At 39.0% G+C, this 16,456-nt stretch overlaps 1 protein-coding gene across 1 annotated transcript in view; it reads right to left on the bottom strand.

The window, feature by feature from the left end:
* Positions 1-5,451: 5,451 nt before the first annotated feature.
* The window catches only part of LOC122565057 (small glutamine-rich tetratricopeptide repeat-containing protein alpha-like), a 38,238-nt gene continuing 27,233 nt past the window's right edge, over positions 5,452-16,456 (bottom strand). Inside the window, exons 6-10 of the mRNA XM_043720687.1 lie at positions 13,156-13,218; positions 12,313-12,350; positions 12,110-12,205; positions 10,305-10,427; positions 5,452-7,732 (exon numbers count right to left, since the gene is read on the bottom strand). Coding sequence (XP_043576622.1) covers positions 10,316-10,427; positions 12,110-12,205; positions 12,313-12,350; positions 13,156-13,218 — 309 coding nt within the window. The 3' untranslated portion in view covers positions 5,452-7,732; positions 10,305-10,315. The remainder of the gene's footprint in view (positions 7,733-10,304; positions 10,428-12,109; positions 12,206-12,312; positions 12,351-13,155; positions 13,219-16,456) is intronic.

Here is a 16,456-nt window from a genome sequence, read left to right as displayed (position 1 = left end):
ACAAACAGGAAGACAGCTAACGATCCGCATCCATGAACACCAATTAGCCACGAAATGACGCGACCAGCTATCCTTAGTAGCCACACGCAGATGACAAGCAACATGAATCCGACTGGGACAACACTATTATTATAGGACAAGCCAAACAGAGAACATCCAGGGAATTCCTAGAGGCATGGCATTCATCCACAGATTCAATCAATAAGCACATCGACCTGGACCCAATATACCGACCACTGCAACGGACAGCTGGAACTGACGACCAGAAGCGGCAGAGACAAACCACTATAAATGCCGGAGGAAACATCACAGAAGTGCTTCACAGGAGGCTCCCAAGCACTGAGGATGTCACCTACACAGGGGACGAAACGTCTGCAACACAAATTCCCAGCTTGGCGAACAGAACCACAACAACGAGCACCCAAGCTACAAATCTTCTCAGAAGGACTAACTTTAAAAAGTAATTTTAAAATTCTCATTTTTGAATCCTTCCATTACCTCACCTAACTCTATAGCCCCTCAAACGTATTACACTCTGGGATCACTGTCCATCTCCAATATTTACTACTTTGCAGTAAGAGCTAGAGAGTGCCCAATCTAAGTTCTCAACTCGTTTTTCCCAAAACCCGCAACCTCCTTTTCTAATGTTACATAAACAATTTTGAGAAATGTCGTCCATGTTGTCCTAATATCTTTTTGACTAGTTGTTAAATTATGTTTAATAATTACCCTGGCTTATTTGGCTGCTTTAAAGTTGTATAAAAAATGTATTCTTAAATAGCACCTGTCAACTATTTTACAATTTAAATAAATATATTGTTCATATGGAGTATTTTTTGATAAACTTGTATATGGCAACACACAAGTCCAACACACCTCTTCCCAGTTTAAAGCCAGTATTTAAATCTTAAATCCCATTGAGAAAGAAATGCCATCTTCTTAGGGTGAGATGGAAAAGATATAAAAGGGACCTAAGGGGCAACGTTTTCACGCAGAGGGTGATGCATGTATGGAATGAGCTGCCAGAGGAAGTGGAGGAGTCTGGTATAGTTACAACATTTAAAAGGCAGCTGGATGGGTATGTGAATCAGAAGGGTTTAGAGAGGTTTGGACCAAGTGCTGGCAAGCAGAACTAGATTAATTTAGGATATCTGGTCAGCATGGACAAGTTGGACTGAAGGGTCTGTTTCCATGCTATACATCTCTATGACTCTAAAGAAGCTATCTTAATGGTGACCCTATAACTGCTGTTAATTTTAGGAAGAAATTCAACAGCAGTTATAGGGTCACCATTTAGGGTGGCATGGTGGCTCAGTGGTTAGCACTACTGCCTCACGGTGCCAGAGACCTGGGTTCAATTCCAGCCTTGGGTGACTGTATGTGTGGAATTTGCACACTCTCCCTATGTCTGTATGGGTTTGCTCTGGTTTCTTCCCACAATCCAAAGATGTGTAGGTTAGGTGAATTGGCCAAGCTAAATTGCCCATTGTGTTCAGGGATGTGGAGGTTAGGTGCATTAGTCAGGGGAAATGTAGGGAAATGGGTCTGGGTGGGATACTCCTCAGAGGGATGGTGTGGACTTGTTGGGCTAATGGGCCTGTTTCCACAGTCAGAATTCTAATTCTAAAATCCATCTAATTCACGTTTGCCTTTTAGGGAAGGAAATCTTCCATTCTTACCTGGTTTGGCTTACATGTGACTTCCAGATCCACAGCAATTTGATTGACTCCTAACTGTCCTCAACCTTCAGAGCTAGTCGCTAGTCAGCTCTATCATTCAATAAGAGCATGGCTGATCTGACCTTAACACCACACTCTTGCCTACACTCCAAAAATAATCAATGTCCTTATTAGTGAAGAATCTATGTCTGCCTTAACATTGGTTAAAGACTCCTACCTTCAGCACTCCATAGGGAAGGCATTTCCAAAGATTCATGACCCTCAGAGAAAACAGCAATCTTAACTGGGAGATCCCTTATTTTTACACTGTGCATTACTGATACTAACCTCTTTTGATTCCCTTAACTGCTGTGGTGGGATCTGAACTCATGTTTCTGGTAATTAATTAGTAATATGACTGTTATGTTACCACTGCCCTGATAATATAGCAACTGTATTTAGAAAGAGTTAAAGTTAAAATGAGATTTCATTCATTTTGCCCTTAAGTCAGTTTGGTGCAAAGCTACGTGCAAATGACTATCTTGACCAGCATCTGTATGCAACTGATTGCTGTGGTGTATTGATCCAGTCCATACTTTGTCTCAGATCCTCAATTATAATTTCTGCTTGTGATCAGGTGCCCAAGTTGATGTATTCCACATTTCCCAGCAGATGCCGCTTGACGTCATGGATCAATCTGTTCTATAGTACATTTCTGAACTTAGGACAGGCTCAGTGGTGACTCCAATGACAGCGGAAGCAGCTAAGTAAGAAACCAGAAATACCAAATGGAGGTTAGTCTCACGAAGGTGGTTCAGGAATACGTCAAAACTATGCCTGAACTCTTTCGTTAATGGTACTTAATGTAAGAAATTATTCAGCAGTTAACGATAGCTCCCAGTCACCTATCAACTTCCCCTCTTAGCTTACTGTGACCCAGAGAACTTGGTTCCTGGGTAGGAGGTAACATATTCAGACAGAATGAAGCATGGTTTAGCTTTCTTAATTACAGGTACAGTATGGAGTAAGGAGGTCGTGAAAGAGTGTTTTGTTATCAGTGGCCAACATAAACAGCCTTAAGAGACTAGGAGGGTTTTCTTTGCACCATTTCAAAAGTCAGAGCCTGGAATAATCAACAGGATGACCCCAAGTTACTAATCCCATATAAAAATCAATCCATCCCCCATTACAAGAAATGGCGAATGGATATCACAAATGAAAATTGCTAAAACTATTTTCCTTCCTTTGGAGAAACAAACCAGACTGGGTGAGTGATTTACTGAATACTGTTTTGAGGATTTATGCACAGTATTGAGTTTAGGGTTGTTATGCATTTTAATTCTCTATTCCATTCCAATACCCGACCTCTGTCTCCCACATGGTACACTTCATTTGAACAGAATAGGAATGTTGAATTCCTGCCTCAGGATGTGATGGTTGCTGAGGAATGTAATAAACTATCAACAATTTATTTGGACAGGTTATGTCTTTCACTAGCTATTTATCCAAAGCAGGTTATATCCTTGTCTGTCGTATAAAGAAAATTGGATTCCATTTCCCAATGGTACATGATGTTACATTTCAGGCCTTCTTGTACAATGGTAGTACCCCCAAATCTAGACCATCTGGTGCAGAGATAAGTCCCAGTTGCCCTGATGTGTAAAATATAATTGCACAATTAATAGAAGTAGTTTACAGGTCTTGCGGTGCAGTCAGTGTCCCCACCCCTGGGCAGGTGGTTTTGGTTCAAGTCTCACTTCAGTATTTGATCACCAAAGGAGTGTGGACACACTAGTTGATAACATATTTTTAAATCTCTCCTGTTGTCTGCCTTATCATTCAACTTCCCTTTTGTTCCTTCCTCCTCTTCCACTGTAAATGCCCAAAATTTCCAATTCTGAAAGACAACAGTCTGGAACATTTATCTTGTTTCTCGCTTTACAAATGTTACTTGACTTGTTGATCATTTCCAATATCTTTTAATTTTGCAGAGGAAAGGGAATTTTCAGCTATCAAAAGGTCACAATGCTCAAATCTTCAGATATATGCACACTGCAAAGGTATAATTAAGAGCAGTGGACCCAGTAATCAGATTCAAGTCAGTTGATAATTACCTTTTCCAGTGTTTGAATTCCTACGTGCACACTTTTAAAATACAAGATGTTTTTTCACAAGTTTGCATTTTAATGCAGGCATTAAAATTCTAAATTTAACACACCGATACAGCTATTTCTCCTTTAATTAAAAACAGACTGATTTAACACAAACTTCAAGGCTCAGAGAAAACATTTCAGTGTTTTACTTTCAAATATATTCAACCATGGTAAAAGTAGTCTTTTGCTAATTGCTCTGCAAATATGTATATTGCAGTTGTGGTAGGTGGAGTATCAGATGAAAGATCCACTGTTAAAATTGTTGATTTTCTCAAGTGACTCATTTAATAAATCACTCAAAAATTGAAACCGCTCAATGTTACAATAGTGCAGAATGAATGTAAGCTGCATTACATTTCAATGTTGTGGGATTTCTGTCAATTGATTAATTCATGGAGTAATGGCTAAAAGCCATTAGAATAGCCCTGTCCCCTGGTCATTGAATAGATGCACTCTCCAAAAATGATACTAAGCTACACAGAGCAGTGAAGTACTTACTGTCAACTCTGCTTATTTAGCTGTTCCCAGGTGTGGACTGCAGCCGAGATATAAAAATTGTTAGGCAGAGAACAGGAATAAGCCATTTAGACCCTCAAACTGGTTTCAATTAGGTTTTGGTCAACCAATGCCTTATCCTCATTTACTCATCTCTGTTCCAGATCTAAATATTTAATAGAAATATAAACTCAAGGTTAAGAATATTAATTGATCCAGAATTCACAAGCTTTGCAAGGTTGAGGCCCACATATTTGCGTGGAAGGGTGGAGTGCTTCCTGACTTTACATCAATTTAGCTTAGTTCTAATTTTACATTAATGTCCCTTTGCTCTGGACGACTCAACTGGAGGAAATTATTTGTTTCTGAACTATGAAGTAATTTTAAATGCCTGATTATTTCTGCCAGTGATGAAGAGGGATTTACAAGATAAGTTGTGCCACACGGTGTCAATTAAGTTGGACCAGCTAATCTATTTCTATACCTTTTACATGGTCTATATAGCACTTTACAATTAATAAGAATGAGCACTCTCGTTCTTTCATGGGAGATGTCTAAATTTGGGATTAAGTGACCAAAGCTGAAGAATACACTAAATGGAGGCCTGATCAAGGTTCTGACATTCTTTCTCAAAATTTCAGTGGGCAAGGGTATTACTGACTGGTCGAGCATTTATATCCATTAGTAACTGTCCTTGAACCAAGTGGTTTGCTAAGCTGTCTCAAGACCAGTTAAAAGTTAATCATATGTAGGCCATATCAGATAAGGACAGCAGATTTCCTTCCTCAAAAGGAACATTAGTGAACCAGATGGATATTTACACCAACTGATAATGGCCACATGATTGTTGTTACGCTGGTTGATAATTCAAATTTCAACATCAGCCATGGTGGAATTTGCACCCACAATCGAAGGTCATTAGTTTGGAGATTCTGCATGATTAGTCCAGTGACATTACCACTGTAACATCTACCAATATTTGAATGACAGTCTTCTTGATAATATTATAAAAGTAAGGATGAAACAGCATCCAAAAATTCTTGTTCAGGATCTAATGTGCTATACTGAAACGTCTGCATGAAGATTCCAAATAAGACAGGAGTGTGGTTTGAAGAATGATTTGCACTCTGGAGGACAGCCCCATATTTATCGATCAGTTAACTGCATTTTATTGCATTATGACTTTAGAAAGTGCAAGATGATCAGAAGGGAAAACCAGAGGGAGATGGCAACTAGAATTCAAAGGTCACACCCGCAACAAAAAAACTGAACAGAAATCTAAACAAACGGCACAACAAATTGGAACTGTGGTACAGAACATTTACTGTTTTCCATAATGAGATTCTGATTGATGACAAAATTCTGATAACGTTTTGGACTTTGTATGTGGTTTAAACAAACATTGCACCTCTCCACCCAACGTTTTTTTCTTTAAAAACAATATAAATGTACAAAGACAGATAACTCTGGGGTAGCAGTATGTTTACAAAGTATTAACTTTCATAATTACAAATGGAAAGAGTACCTAGCATCTGGTGGGCTGAAACGCTGTTTAAAATAGCCACTTTGTTTACGCTTTGCTTAACTGCTAATTATGTTAAATGGGATCAAGGAACTTGAGAAGTCGAACCTTATGTGGATATGATTCCAAGAAATAATTGTGTTTTTGTTCAAAGAAATAACAAAATGTTTACAGTGAATTCATTCTTAGGACACTGAAACATAGTGAATCAAGAACAGGGCTGGCCTGGCACTCAAAACTCCCAGGTGACTCAATCTTAATTATATTTCTCATATTCCTACTGTACTGGTTTGACCTGTTTGTATTTTAAGAACCAGGCAATTTGTAAAAGGACTGTTCTTATCATGGTTATTAGATAAATCCTGGGACAGAACATCAGGATCCATTAATATGAGAAACTTATGGAGGCATAAATGAACAGGACCTTGCACTTTATTCCATGAGACTGTGTAACAAAACATGAAAACAAATAGTTAGGATACCCTTCCCCAGAACAGAGTCTGCTTGCAGAATCAGTATTTTACAGCAGTCAAATGAATCAAGTTCAATTTTTATGAAATGAAATTTTGATTTTTGGTTTGAAAGCAGTGTACTTCTCATTGCTGTGATCCAGTAAGTTTAGAATGAATTAAGTACAGTCACTAATTTACTGTTGACTGGATAAATCAAATTTATGACAGGGACGATCAGCAACATTTTGAGTTGCATTGGCTTGCTTTCCTACAAAAACTGCAAATCAGCAGTCTTGGCCACATGGCACATGTTCAGCCTATGTGCACAAAAAGGACACCAAAATACTTCTATGAATATTTTATGCATATTTAAAAACTGATACCATAGTTATACATAGATTCCAGCTCAACATCAAGTAATTAAAGTGGAGTTTCTCACAATCTATTTGTCTTTCCTTTACGAGCAAATATTGGCTAGAAACACTGGCTGCTAATGAAGACATTTTATTCCTACAGCTAGAACAAGGCATACTACATGCTCAATCCTCAAAATGTGGGGCTTTGGTAAAGTCAGGAGTAGTTGTTGCTATTGCAGACAGGGTGACTGCCATACTAGGATGCTTCATCAATCTCAAGTGGTCAATTAGATTATAACATATGGATGCCTTTTCTTCTTCCTGAATGCAGCTTCTGGAGTCAATTCTGCAAATGCATTCCCTAAAATACATCAAGTATAAACAAAGTTGATCGCTGGTAATGTTAGCAATTTCTGAAACAATTGCCACCAAGCAGAATTTCACCATTTCAATGCCAAGGCTAATTAATATTCATATTTGCCTCTGTTTCAAACCGTTAACTTGAAAAAGGTTATAAATAAATTTTTCTGCTGTTATTTTTATAAAATGTTCTGCAACATTAAAAAAGCCTACGTGAATGAAAAATAAAAGATGTTATTCACTCTGTGAGCTGAATTTGTTTGAATTTATACATATGGCTTCTGCTGTTCCATTCCCGTGAACAGATGAAGTGCTGGGAAATAAAAACTGTTACAGGCAAAACAAATTTTTATGGAAATGTCAGTATTGAGGTGGTGAGGCGGGGAGCCATTGCTGTTAGCCTCTGTTGTTTCTAAGAACAGACAGTGGATTCTCACACATGATGACAGACATTCTGGAGAAGCAATAAAAAGCAGCTAGATGTTCCTGTGAATATTCTGATTTTAAAAAAAAACTTAGAGAATCACAGAAAGCTCAATACATAACTTCCACAAAAAGGTCAATTAGTGGTTTTTGCAAGCTTTAAACCCAGTTCCTTTTTTAAATTCCATATTTACAAGTGGTCAGCTCTCCACTTTAAGGATCCTCCTGAACATGCAAGTGACAGTACAAATCATTATGTCAAGTTCCTGATGTCAAAGCGAAGAACGAACAATCTCCATCTGTTGCTGTATATCTGTAAAATTAACAAAATTAATTCACATGAAACAGAAGAATTTCAAGTTTCATTCAAAAACAATATTAATAATTAAAATAAACATTTCCTTCCCCCTCTTGTAATACTGAAAATACAAGGGTGGGGTCCAACTAACAAATCACTCTCTTCTGTCCCATATAAAGAACTGTCCTTCATTAGCAGAGTTTAGGCCATACACCTCCAAAGGGCATCACAAACAAGCCAACCAATGTTCATTCCAACAGAAGCAGAAAACTTGGACAAGAATCATAGAAATATATAGCACAGAAACACACTCTTTGGTCCAACTCATCCGTGCTGAACAAATATCCTATTAATTTCACCCCATTTGCTAGCACTTGGTCCATATCCCTCTCAGCCCTTCCTATCCATCCAGATGCCTTTTAAATGTTGCAATTGTACCAGCCCCCACTACTTTCTCTGGCAGCTCGTTCCATACACACACCACCCTCTGCAGCATGAAAAAGTTGACCCTTAGGTCCCTTTTAAATCTTGAACCCCCCCACCACCCAAAAATTATGCCCTCTATTGCACTTCCCCACCCCGGGAAAAGACCTTGTCTATTTACCCTATCCATGCCCTCGTCATTTTATAAACCTCCAAGGTCACCCCTCAGTCTCTGATGCTCCAGGGAAAATAGCCCCAGTTTATTTAGCCTCTCCATATAGCTCAAACTCTCCAAACCTGGCAACATCCTTGTAAATATTTGTGAATCCTTTCAAGTTTTGCAACATCCTTCCTATAGCAGGGAGACTAGAATTGCACACAATATTCCAACAGTGGCCTAACCAATGTCCTATACAGTCACATGACCGCCCGACTCCTATATCTAATGCACTGACCAAAAAAGGCTAGTATACCCAACGCTTTCTTCACTATCTTAACTTCCTGTGACTCTATTTGCAAGGAACTACGAACCTACATTCCAAGGTCTCTTTGTTCATCAGCACTCCCCAGGACCTTACCATTAAGTGCATAAGTCCTGCCCTGATTTACCTTTCCAAAATGCATTTTTCTAAATTAAACTCCATCTGCCACTCCTCGACCCATCTGATCAAGATCCTGTTGTACACGGAGCTAACCTTCTTTGGTGTCCACTACACCTCCAATTTTGTCGTCATCAGTAAACTTACTAACCACACCTCCCATGTTCACATCCAAATCATTTATATAAATGATGAAAAGCAATGGACCCAGCAGTGATCCTTGTAGCACACTGCTGGTCACAGGCTTCCAGCCAGTTCTGTATCCAAATAGCTAGTTCTCCCTCTATTCCATGTGATCTAAGCTTGATAACCAGTCTACCATGAGGAACATTGTCAAACACCTTACTAAAGTCCATAAAGATCATGTCTACTGCTCTGCCTTCATCAATTCTCTTTGCTACTTTTTGAAAATACTCAATCAAGTTAGTGAGACATGATTTCTCATGCAGAAAGCCATGTTGATTATCCCTAATCAATCCTTACCTTTCAAATACATGTAAATCCTGTCCCCCAGGATTCCTCCAACAACTTGCCCACCACTGATGTCAGGCTCACCAGTCTATATAGTTCCCAGCTTCCTACAGTCACCTAGCTTCCCACAGAGTTCTAGGGTACACCTGATCAGGTCCTGGGGATTTATTCAACTTTATTTGATTTAAGGCATCCAGCACCTCCTCTTATGTAATATGGGAAAAGTAGAATATTTCTCATTATCCTGACTGTGACCAGCAGTCCAAAAGTGGAAATCCAAAAGTGTCTGGTCAGTATAGTCAGAAAATGTTGAAATGAACAAGTCAGCAAAATCTGAAAATCTCAAGTTTCAATTTTCAGATGCTGAATACTCTGTGAATTCTCAGGATTCTTAATTTAATTGCCCCTGAAATTCAGGAGTTGTTCCCCTTTCTCTTCTGCTCATCCATTGTCCAGCAGACCAAGATCTGCTGGTCTTGTACTGTTTAGTGATTAAACTTTAATTTAGTACGTGGGATGAAGTTAAAGATGACAGCAGATTCCCCAAACCGATGAGGCATTTCTCTATCTCTCAGTTAAATAAATGTTTTGTGCAAATTTATTTGTCAACAACTTATATTTATGCAACATTCTTAATAGGTTAAAAAATTCTCAGCTGCTTTGTAGAGAAACATATAGGAGCATGGAGGAGTTAAGAGGCAACGGAGTACTTGGACATTGGTTTTTGAAGGGTGTACTGGCAGTCTCAGAGTGAAATAGAGGAGCTACAGGGTTATAGAGAGTTTTAGAATTAAGAAGCTTCTGCCTTATTTTGATGTTTTCATATCATCTTAAGGATAGTCCTATTGATAAAGCCCTGTAACTCTTCTGTACATTTGTCTCGCTACTGTCCATAAAGCAGCAGGTGACTTTATATTCATGGAAATTTTGTTGCTAACTGCAAGGCAAAACTCTTGAACAAGTAATCAATTTAATTAAGCGTAAAATACAATGAAACTTTAAATTAGGCTTTCTGACTGATGACGTTTTCTCATATCTGAAGTTAGCTTCTGCATTTGTGTACATCTCCAACTCGCTATAAAAATAGTACTTGCATTGTATGTAGTTAGGACTGTTCCTCATTGCTGGCACTGGGGGTTCGGCTCCGGATTTGGCTCCGTAACTGTTCAATTAGCTCTGGATTTTGCTGCTGCATCTGCTGTGCAAATTGTTGACCTCTGTGTTTAAAAGAAAAAGTAAAGGCACCATTAGAAATTAGACATTATTTGTACAGATTCCATGCTTGTGACAATCTCTTGTCATCAAAACACTTCCCAGACATCTAAGAGCAATGCTTGCAGCAATGGGGGCCACGAATTAGATGCAGGTCAAGATCTCATCAAAATCTGTCTCAGTATTGTACTACAATTTTGTGGACAAGTCACAGAGGCAGTGAAAATTCCAGGTTATGAACTTGTACAACATCTGTTGTAATAAAATCTGTAAGCCAATAATCTTTCAAGGCAGCCCATGAGACTCTTGAATTGTATAATTGAGTAGTGATGGCCATCTACTCAATTTTACAATTCAAGGAATTTCTAAATTAATGACACTGGGGAGCCTTCAAGCAAAGAAACCGTTCTCATTTATACTGGATCTTTCCTGCCCTCAGTCAGGTCCACAATACTTCACATTTAGTGACACACATTTAGTATTGGTATTGCTGTAAAAGTAGAACAATACAGACATTGGTGTGGTGCAACAACATCCCATAAACATCAGTGATACAAATAAAACTGCAGTGACATTGGAGATTTGCCAGGTAGGACACCATCTTTTATTGCTTTTCAAAGAACGTCAAGGCATCATTAACATACAGTTAAGCAGATGTAGTTTTGGTTCAATACTGACTCAGAGACAAGCATGCATTCACTGAGTGGAGGCTGATACAATCACTGTGGCTAAAGACAAACCATCCAAACTATAAATCATTGAATATTTGAAGGTGGAAGCAGATATCATTTTTCCTCTGACCTAACAAAAATCTACCATAGGCAGATAAAAATGTGGAATTTGGAATAGATCAGTTAGGATCTTATTCAATGGCTAGGCAGGCTTGATGGGCTAAATGGCCTACTTCTGCTTCCAAATAGAATGTTTCTAACAGACTGGAGTAAAATGCTATCTTTATTATGGATTATGAAACCTGGATTGGGAGATAATTTTTAATGATTTTAACCAAATGAAAAAAGAGAGATGGATATTTTGAATCAGTTAAGATTCAGATAATCCATGATCTGATTGAAGATGAAACAAGTTTGATGAGTTGATTAACCTACTCTTGATCCTTAGTACATAGGGTTATTTGAAGGGCTCTTGTGATGCATTGGTAGTGTAATTGCTGAGACAGAAGGCATGCGTTCAAGACTCACCTGCTGCAGGTGTGTATTAATATGTCTGAAGAGGTTGATTAGAAATATCTACAAGATAAGCAGTAATCAAAGATAGATTGCTCATCTTTGGTTCCACAGAAATACTTTTCAAGTTGAACAAATAACTAACATTTGTTCTCATTGCCATTAGTATTAAAACACTTGCTGTTCTACTGGCGCTAAGCATTCACTGCTCAGGTTTTGCTTTCACATTGGGTATCAGATGCTAGGTGCAGCCATGCGCTTAAAATCAGAAACAGGGAGAATGGGGCAGTATGTATCATTTTTTCAAAGAACAAGGCTGTAATGGAAGGAAATGAAAGGTGATCAGAAAACTACTGGAAATCTTTCAAGAACTGAAATACAGCAAGCAAATGGATTAACTGACTAGCAGAGACATGGACAGTTGACCTTTGCTTCTAAGCTTATTATAAAAGATTTTGACTTCTAACTGAAATAGACAGGGAAAGAATGAAAAGTAAACTCACGCTTGGATGAGGCCTGCAATATCATTGGCTCCTGCCCCAGGTCCTGCTCCACCACCACTTACTGGACCATAAGACCCAGACATCATTCCAGACATTCTGTCCAACAGAATTGGAAAGAAATAAAAAAAAAAATCACAATTAATAGACACATCAGAATTAACAAGAGGTAAAAGAAAAAAAACTTTTGTAGGAAAGGGACTTACAATTGTTGTACTTGTGAATTCTGCATTAGACTTGATGCCTAAAAATCAAAAAAAATTGAAAAAAAATCAGAGTTTGGTCAACTGAAATCATTTTTACGTTTTGTTTTTACACAATTAAACAACCACATTTGCAAGGTACTTTTATCTTCAAGTTTCCTTTAAGCATTCAAGCACAAAGAAATAGCATTGCACATTACAAGATGCAAATGACATTCAAGTAAAATACCACTACATTTGAAGCTTTCCTAGTTATAGCATGGGCTTCCAACTAAATTTGGAGAAGTTTAGAATGTTGAATCTACCTTGCTGTTACAATGGAGAAATGATCTATTGTTACTGTGTTAAGTGTATAAGTCAAACAATGCTGGGAATGTGTTTAATTCATCACCATATTTTGCTTCCATCACCAACAACTTGTGGTACATCACATCACGTTATTGTAGAATGACAAATACTCCAACCCAGACAAAACTCAAGTTCGGAAGGGAAGAAATTGAATCAAACTGTGACATCACAAGTACATATGGATGCAGTAGAACATTTGTGTGTTTGTACTGGACAGAAGTCCTGAAGGCAACATTTTCAAATGGCTCCCACTGAGGCATCTTGCAGGAGTATCATTAATGGAATAATCAGTCTGAGAGACTGACAGGTAATCTTAGCTGAAGGGAAAACAACCAAAATGTGGTTGCAGAGTCATCATGGAATATATTCAGGACATGGAATGCTTTCACCCAATGGAGGTTATTGGGGGTAAGTGATCTTGAAGGGACAGCCAATTAGGAAAATAAAAACAAAAACATAAAAAAGGAGCAAGTAAAAAGAGACACCAAGCAGAATTACCATATTCATGAAGCCTGGGTTATTCAATAAACTTGCCAGATCGAACCCACCGCTGCCTCCTGTCTGGGTGAAAAAGAACAAATTCTCTGTAAGCTAAAATCCAGAGGATTCTTGTTGCGTGAAATGGGAAGAAGGGCCAATATCAATCAGAGTCATAGAGCACGGAAACAAGCCCCTTGGTTCAACCAGTCCATGCCGACCGTAATCCCAAACTAAACTAGTCCCACCTGCCTGTGCTTGCCCCACATCTCTCCAAACACTTCTTATTCATATACTTATTCAAATGTCTCAAACTCTATAAAAAGGATCCGCATACACCACCTACTCTGTTCATTCCACATGAACCATTCCGTAAAAAAAAAATTGTCCCTCCTTTTTTTTATATAAACATCTTTCTCCTCTGACCTTAAAAATATGCCTTCTTGTCATGAAATCTCTCACCCTAAGGAAAAGATACTTGCCGAACACCTTATCTATACCCCTCATGAGTTTATAAACATAAGGTCACTTCTCAACCTTCTACACTTCAGTGAAAATTTTCCCAGCCAATTCAGCCTCTCCTTATAACGCAAACCCTTCATTCCTGGCAACATCCCGGAAAATCTTTTCTGAACCCGCTCCAGCTTAATAATCGAGGGCACACATCTGGAGAACAAGTCCATTGAACTGTCTGATGAAACTTCTTCCAGTTCAGGACTTGGTCAGCTGCTAAATTTGAAGAAAATAATTCAACTAGTCTCCGCTCACAAATAAAATCATCTCATGCTGAATAACAAAAAGAAAATTTCCCAATTCTTGTTCAAAGGGTCACAAGATTTTTGAATTGTACCTGCTCAAGCATAAATTTCCATCCTTTCTGCTAATTTGTCATAACTCCCAGTTAAAAGAATGTCACATGCAGAATTTGCCCTTTCATCAAAAAAAACATTGTTTGCAGCCCTCAAATTTTCACCACTACACAACAATGAAATACAAGTTGACCCCGTTAAGTTTTTACACTGACTTACAGAAAATAATTTGATGGCCCACCATGCTTAAATAAATAGGCTGCAGATGACAAAAGGAAATTAAGAGGACATGCTGGTTGCAAAGTAGCAGATACAAAATGAGACTGTGGTTATGTGCATGTTGGGATGGCTGGAAACAGCTCTTCCACTACACTTGTACAGATTTCAGGATTTATTCCAACATGGAACGACGGGTTGAATTGCTAGAACACCACATTTGGGAACATGAGGGAAAAGGACAACAAAATACTTAAAATGTGATAAACGATCATGGTCTTTGATTAAATACTTCAATGACAAAATTATTTTTGACTCAAAGACAAGTGGATACCATTCATGCAGAATGTTGCAGAGAGTAGCATAAGAGTGTACGTAAGAACATAAGAACTAGGAGCAGGAGGCGGCTGTCCAGCCCTTCACGCCTGCTCCGCTACTCAATAAGATAATGGCTGATCTTTTTGTGGACTCAGCTCCACTTACCCATGTTTTTTATCACATCCCTTAATTCCTTTATTTGTCAAAAAAATCTACCTTAGCTTTAAAAATGATCACTGAAGTAGTGTCAACTACTTCCCTGGGCAAGTAATTCCATAGGTTAACAACCCTCCTGGGTAAAATGTTCCCTTCAGTTCAGTTCGAAACCTGTTTCCTCTAATCTTGAAGCCATGCCCTCTTGACCGAGTCTCACCTACCAGTGGAAACAGCCTAGCTATTTCTAGTTTATTGATTCCCATCCTAATTTTATATGTTTCTATAAGATCCCCCCTTATTCCTTTGAATTCCAATAAATATAATCTCAATCTACGCAGCCTCTCCTCATAAGCCAATCCCCCTCAACTCCAGAATCAACCCAGTGAACCTCCTCTGCACCTCCTCCAGTGCCAGTACATCTGTTCTTAATTAAGGAGACCAAATCTGCACACAATAATCCAGGGGTGGTCTCAACAGAACCTTGTACAGCTGCAACATCACCTCTCTGCTTTTAAACTCAATCCCTTTAGTAATGAAGGACTAAATTCCATTTGCCTTCCTAATTACTTGTTGTACCTGCAGACCAACATTCTGCAATTCATGCACAAGGACACCCAGGTCCCTCTGCAAATCATCATGCTACAACTTTTTAACCATTCAAGTAATAATCTATTTTGCTGTCATTCCTACCAAAATGTATGACTTCACATTTACTAACATTGTATTCCAACTGCCAGACCTTTGCCCATTCACTCAATGCGTCTATGTTCCTCTGCAAAGTTTCACAGTTCTCTGCACACTTTGCTCTTAATGTCATTGGCACATTGACACCATACCTATGGTCCCCAACTCCAAATCATCTATATAAATTGTAAAGAATTGTGGTCCCACCACTGATCGCCAGCCAGAATACCACTCATTTATCCCCACTCTTTCCTTCCTGTCAGTCAACTAATCCCCAAAGAGACCTTGGAGTGCAGGTTTATAGCACCTTGAAAGTGGAGTTGCAGATAGATAGGATAGTGAAGGCAGCGTTTGGCATGTTTTCCTTTATTGGTCAGAGTATCGAGTACAGGAGTTGGGAGGTCATGTTGTGGCTGCACAGGACATTGGTTAGGCCACTGTTGGAATATTGTGTGCAATTCTGGTCTCCTTCCTATCGGAAAGATGTTGTGAAACTTGAATGGGTTCAGAAAAGATTTGTAAGGATGTTGCTCGGGTTAGAGGATTTGAGCAATAGGGAAAGGTTAAAAAGGCTGGGGCTGTTTTCCCTGGAGCGTCGGAGGCTGAGGGGTGACCTTATAGAGGTTTATAAAATTATGAGGGGCATGGATAGGATAGAACATAGAACAATACAGCACAGAACAGGCCCTTCGGCCCACGACGTTGTGCCGGACATTTGTCCTAGCTTAAGCACCCATCCATGTACCTATCCAATTGCTGCTTAAAGGACACCAAAGATTCTGACTCTACCACTCCCACAGGCAGTGCATTCCATGCCCCCACCACTCTCTGGGTAAAGAACCCACCCCTGACATCTCCCCTATACCTTCCACCCTTCACCTTAAATTTATGTTCCCTTGTAACACTCTGTTGTACCCGGGGAAAAAGTTTCTGACTGTCTACTCTATCTATTCCTCTGATCATCTTATAAACCTCTATCAAGTCACCCCTCATCCTTCACCGTTCCAATGAGAAAAGGCCTAGCACTCTCAACCTATCCTCGTACGACCTATTCTCCATTCCAGGCAACATCCTGGTAAACCTTCTCTGCACCCTCTCCAAAGCTTCCACATCTTTCCTAAAGTGAAGCGACCAGAACT

This window comes from Chiloscyllium plagiosum, chromosome 31, assembly GCF_004010195.1.
Source record: "Chiloscyllium plagiosum isolate BGI_BamShark_2017 chromosome 31, ASM401019v2, whole genome shotgun sequence".
Taxonomy (NCBI): Eukaryota; Metazoa; Chordata; class Chondrichthyes; order Orectolobiformes; family Hemiscylliidae; genus Chiloscyllium; species Chiloscyllium plagiosum.
This window is presented reverse-complemented; position numbering and strand designations above follow the sequence as displayed.